This window comes from Pyxicephalus adspersus, chromosome 6 (assembly GCF_032062135.1).
Source record: "Pyxicephalus adspersus chromosome 6, UCB_Pads_2.0, whole genome shotgun sequence".
NCBI lineage: Eukaryota > Metazoa > Chordata > Amphibia > Anura > Pyxicephalidae > Pyxicephalus > Pyxicephalus adspersus.
Genome location: NC_092863.1, coordinates 10,983,207 through 10,989,367, shown reverse-complemented (window position 1 = coordinate 10,989,367; position 6,161 = coordinate 10,983,207). Strand labels below are relative to the sequence as shown.

Genomic DNA, 6,161 nt, shown 5'->3' with positions numbered 1-6,161 from the left:
TGAATGATTCTTTGCAAGGCGTGGTGGGGGTGTCCTTGGTCTCCATACTATAGGATGGCCTCACTTGTCTGGAATTGTGCCTTCATTTGATGTCACTCTCTCTCTTTATTTGTTTTGTTGTGATTATTTGTAGCCTTGGCTCATTGAGCAGTGAGTTTGAAGTTAACGAGCTGTGTCTTTTCTTCTGTGTGCTGTGTTTTGTATCAGTACACTATTGTGTGTGTGTCCATTTGTCTTGGTTATCTTTGTGTACCCAGATAGAACACTGTGTTTGTATCTTTCTGTCCTAGTACTAGTGTTTTTGTGTCTCACGTGGATTGTGTACAACTTTTGAATGAGGATGGAAAAAGTAAACTTGCGGCCTGGCACTAGCAGACGTCTTTAGGTGATAGATTGATAAATCATAGATTTGGAATGCCACTTCTTTGTTTAACTGAGTCTGCTCCAGTTTTCAGGAAGCACAAATATAAAATTACCATCCATTGGCAGTGCTTCCTATAATTTACTATAACAACACAGCTCTAATGGAACTACATGAGGATGTCAGATGTGCTGCTCAATGAGTTGATGAAAAAGGGATAATGTAAATAAATGTGCTTTTCGCTGGTACCCTAAGCTGAATAAACATTTACAGGTAGCTTCTCCAAAGTTTAGCATCTTTAATAAATGTAAAACATGGTAATTCCTCCCTGAAAGTTCTGGTGCTTCTTGTTATTGGGCTCCTTTTCTAACTCTCAGTTTTGTTTCTGTGTTGTGGCCATGGCACTGAGCATTGTACAGAAATGGTGCACTGAAACCCACCCTGAGAAATGCCATGCAGCCATCACTGGAGTTTATGTACAGAGAAAGTGGCTGCAAACCGGAGATCAGCAACGGGAGGCAGCAGATGGAAAATATGGAAATAGTATTTTATTTTAAAGCATTGCAGTTGCTATATACTATATTTTCACATATTTCCTGATATGCCCCCCAATGTGAGCTTTGCACTCATTTACAAGATAATTCACTGGAGAAGTTGTATTGTTTTCTGTCTGAGAAGAGTGAAAGGTTTGTACTGTGGCAGGGCAGAAGTAAGACACACACATTGTGCCATATTACTAAGTAATTCACTACCTACAATATAGACATATAACCTCCTCCATATGCCAATATAATTCAGATCTATAGAAAAACACGTTTTAAAAACGCTTTAAAAAACAAATATTAAAATGTAAATAATTAGTTACATTAAAGAGAATCTGCACATAAAAAGATGTCTTTATATGAAATTCTTTCCAGCCAGTCTTGTTATTCACATTTTCCTACCAGACAATACTTTATAGCTTCCTAGTTCAGCTTCACTGTTTTATATTCATATTTGTATTAACTAATGCAAAGACGAATAAACAAGACAAACTAAGCAGAACATATAGTAGTATCCCCTGCCCACAAGAGTTTAATATAGTATAGAAGTTTATGTGAAAATATATTTATTAAAATTGAAATGTTTATATGTGAGTTTGGCGTAATTTATGTATATACTGTAAATATTATATATATATAATGTGACTACAAGATGTTTTATTAAAACAAATTGAGCAAACTGAATGTAATAATGAAAGACATCATCTATATCTAGTTTCAGGACCTTAATGGTGTACGATGGGGCCCCATAGCAAAATCCTTTACATTTCTATATCAAAGACAAGTTTCTAACTCCTTTCTCTTATCTATCTAAATACAATACACTACAGCAATGGCTGCTTGGCATTTCTCAGGGCCGCTTTCCTGATGGTGATCATGTCTGTGTGTGATAAAATGTCTACTCCATCAGAATCCCAGGTGACAACATTTGGTACATTTGGGAGGCAGGGACAAAGCACAGGACAAACTTGAATATTGTCCCTCATGGCAGGATCACCATGTATTATTTTACTGAGAGCTGCAAATGACCAAAAATTGTCTTTTTGAAATGACATTGATGTGTTAAAGTTGATCTGAAAGTTTAACGACTGAGTTTATGGACCCGTCAGGTGTAAATGCTGCCCAGAATTATGATTACTATAAACAAAATATCCATTTACCATTTAAAATATCTTAGTGACAATGCAGCCGTAGTAGCTGAGCTTGTCAATTCATTTGTCAGTAAGCTGTGTATCTGTAGAGGAGGGGGGAGTTTTTAGTATATAGCCAGACTCTGATTACAGATTAACCCTGAACTCCACCCAAAGCCAGCTATAGGCTTTCCTGCCCAGGTGGACCCTGGTAGACTGCTACCTCCACTGCAATGTAAGGCCATTGGTGCAACAGACAGCCTGAAGTCAATGTGGCAGAGATTCAGGGGTTGTTAACCTGCAAAAGTGGTCACCTGCTGGAAAGCAGACGCTCTTTGCTGATGATAATGAGAGATTCCAAACCTTTATTAGATATGGAAATGGCAGATTACACCGAGGCTTTGGATCCCGCTTACACCACTTTGGAGTTTGAGAATATGCAAGTGCTGACCATAGGGAATGGTAAGATTTGTCTGTCCCGGGGCATCATGGGGGCAGCTATAAGTAACATCTTATCATGGTGGGTGCACTCTACGCCCCTCATACACGTCCAATCGTTAGCACTAGAGAAGGATGATTCGTCAGTCAGTTGTTAGGATGAGATTCTCCTATCACCAAATGCAATGTAGTGTGCTAAATATTTATTAGTATTTCTTAGACTGCAGTGAGTCGTAATAAATTTTGTATTAATTCACAGATAGGCTTGTAAAATCCTACGCAGTTTGTATAAAGTTGCATGCATCAGTTGGGTGGCAAACATAATCAGATTTCATCTGTCAAATCAACACCATTGCATTGTGATGTTCTATCTATTATAATACACTATAACATTACATAGCGGTTGTTACAATTTGTATATATGACAAATCAAATCTGTGTGTCTGACATTATGGTTGATGAGTCTCATGTTTAAATATGATAGACTAGTGAGTTCACCACCATTGTGTCATCATTCTATCACTGTATTCTGAGCTGGCTGCCCCATCCTCGTAAATGTGTATACCCCTAAGGTCCTGCTGCCCCATCATTGTAATTTTGTGTATCCCTAAGATCCGGCTGCCCCATCCTTGTAATTTTGTGTATCCCTAAGATCTGGCTGCTTCATCATTGTAATTTTGTGTATCCATCATTGTAATTTTGTGTATCCCTAAGATCTGGCTGCCCCATCATTGTAATTTTGTGTATCCCCAAGATCCGGCTGCCCCATCATTGAAATTTCGTGTATCCCTAAGATCTGGCTGGTGTGTCATTGTATTTTGTGTATCCCTAAGACCTGGCTGCCCCGTCATTGTATTACCGTATGTATATCCCTAAGATCCGGCTGCCCCATCATTGTAATTTTGTGTATCCCTAAGATCTGGCTGCCCCATCCTTGTACATTTGTGTATCCCTAAGATCCGGCTGCCCCATCATTGTAATTTTATGTATCCAAAAGATGCTGGCTGCTGTGTCCTTGTATTTTGTGTAACCCTAAGATCTGGCTGCCCCGTCCTTGTAATTTTGTATATGCCTAAGATCTGGATGCCCCATCCTTGTACATTTGTGTATCTGGCTGCCCCATTGCTACATTTGACAATATCCTCTTATATTAAGTTGTTCTGAATGGGTTAGCAAGCTGGAAAATATCTGTGACTAATGCTATAGGCTCTGGTTGTTTCTGTGTATCTATCAATTACTTGCTAACATGCTGGCGGACTTCCATATTGCTGGAGAAAAACACATTTAGCTACAATGTAACATATTGTTTAATAAGGCAGAATAGGGATGCAGTGTCCAGTGTAGTAAGCAACCAATCAGAAGAAGTTCATTGGTACGAGTCATACAAGATGACATATGATTGGATAAAAGTAACTTTTCAGTGTTACCTACTCACCATCCCCACTACAACCTGATTATTCTCTGTACATTGTTATTTCAATCTATATAAATGATGTAGTGTGATATTTTATGATCCATTCACCTAAAATACGGGTTAGGCAGGTTCTCAGGGTGCATAGTTTTTAGGGATTGTAAATTTGGAATAAAAATGTGTATACAAACTACCAATGCACTTTTTTATATACCATTGGAAGCATTTGTGTTACATCTGTTCTATAAGTACAAAAACATTTACTGATTCTGGCATATATCTTCTGAGCTGACCTTACTTTCTTTGCTTCTTGCTGACTGTTCCTAGTTCACCTCTAAAACTACAGAACACCTCCCCTTGTGTTATATCTTGTGCTGCCATCTTGGCTTCAGGAGCTGGCTGTCACTTACTGGTTTGAAAACACCTTCCGTTAACACATCACCACGCATGTGCAGAATAGGTCGATCTGATTGGCCCCAGGCCTCCTGGGATGTGTGACATAGAAGACTGGCCATTCCCCCGATGCTTATAGTATATGTAAACCCTACTTATGATATTTGATTTGCTTCCTCCTCCTTGGTCTGGAATCATTTTGTTATAATTGTTTGATAAGTGTAAATTCCCAATGATCTCAGAGCTGTCCTGTGTCCTCAGCACAATTGTCTTGTTGTCTCATATGTTGGACTACAAAAAGGTTTGGTTTTATGTTATGTAGAAGGAGTTTGTCTGTGAAGGTTCTCATTTATCCAGGAATTTTATATCTAATAATAGTTAGTCTCATTTAGCTGGATTTGTAATGCTGAGGACAATTCTTCCAAGCTGCTTTATCAGTTCTTCAACATATTAACAATAAGGCTACGTACACACATGCAATAATTGTCGTTGCAAAACGAACGATTGACAACCGATCAAAGATTATGCACCATTATTTTAAACGATCGTGTGGTGCACGATTCTGTACATGCTGTAACGATACAAATGTTCAAATATCATCCACTATGTACACAGAGTAGATACGATTGTTTGAATGATGCAGGAAGTGACGTGTACAAGAAAAAGTGTACCGCAGAAACATCTACGATCACCGAACGACCGTACACACAAGAGATTGCGAACGATCGTCGACCAATCAGAATTGCTGGGATGGATGTTCGTTTCCAGAGACATTCCTCGCTCATCAGTGTCGTTGTGAACTTTTTTTTGTTAATGATTATCGGCGGTCAATAACGACAATTATTGCACGTGTGTATGTAGCCAAACAAGTTCAGTTGAATAGGACTAACTACTAAAAGATCTGAGAGTGGGAGAAGTTCAGTAGGACACTGAGATGTGGAGGTTCTGTGATCTCTATGCCAAAGTTAGATGTTTGATAGGATAAAAATAAAAATCTATGAAAACTCAGGGCTTTTTTTACCCACAAAAATGATTGAACATTGGTCACCCATCTATTGATCAAGCATGAGCTATTAACATTCCTTTAGCTTTGTATTGCATTGAACTAGAAGTGTCAGTGTTCTGATATTCAATGTTCAATCTTTAGTGGTTTTAGGCTGTAAAATTATCAATATTCGTTTTCAATCAGTAAAATATCAATTGTTTGCTGATCTTACATCTAATAGTGTGTGCCTAGCATTACCAACATGATCCATGGAGAACACTTTGGCGGTGGATGGAAATATGTGTTTGCTTGTCCTTATGATCGATGGGAATAATCAATTCAGGTTTTTTTATCTGAAAACAACAGGTATTTGTTCTAAGTCCCCCCGTTACTTCAGATCCAATCAGATCCTGCCTGGCCCTAAAAAAAGACAATTAGATATAAACATTGGAGCTTTGTCATCATATCTTTATATTTAGCTGGTGCCGCAATGCCAGGATTAGGACAAGGCTAAACTCACACAGTTCTGACACAAGAACGGAGGATTCTAATTTTTAGTCATGTGACTATGATTTTCAAATCCCATTGGACTCTGATGACAATTCCTAAATTTTTAGGGAATCGGGAGCTTTGCGTTCCACCTAATACAAGACCGGTAATGTGACTTTAACGTCTTCCAGCAGATGGATCATTGGTGGCTGTTACAATATATGAACAATTGAGGGGTTGCTGAATACAACACAACTCTTTTTTCTTCTTTTTTTCTTAGTTAATATGTCCCAGTAGATCACATGGTTTTAACTTTCACTGAAAGCATGACTTGCAGGATTATGGTGGCAAAGCAATGCATATCGTTTCCCTTTATAAATTATTAAGTGAACAAATAGTGATTTTTTTTCCC

General features: G+C 38.3%; 1 protein-coding gene across 3 annotated transcripts in view; it reads left to right on the top strand.

Annotated features, from left to right (window-relative positions):
* HNF4A (hepatocyte nuclear factor 4 alpha) overlaps positions 1-6,161 on the top strand; it is a 51,455-nt gene that overhangs the window by 32,017 nt on the left and 13,277 nt on the right. The window contains exon 1 of one of the 3 annotated variants that reach the window (XM_072414524.1): positions 2,266-2,495. The exons of the other annotated variants lie outside the window; for them this stretch is intronic. Coding sequence (XP_072270625.1) covers positions 2,375-2,495 — 121 coding nt within the window. The 5' untranslated portion in view covers positions 2,266-2,374. Of the gene's footprint in view, positions 1-2,265; positions 2,496-6,161 lie in introns of those variants that run through there. 3 annotated transcript variants of the gene reach the window in all.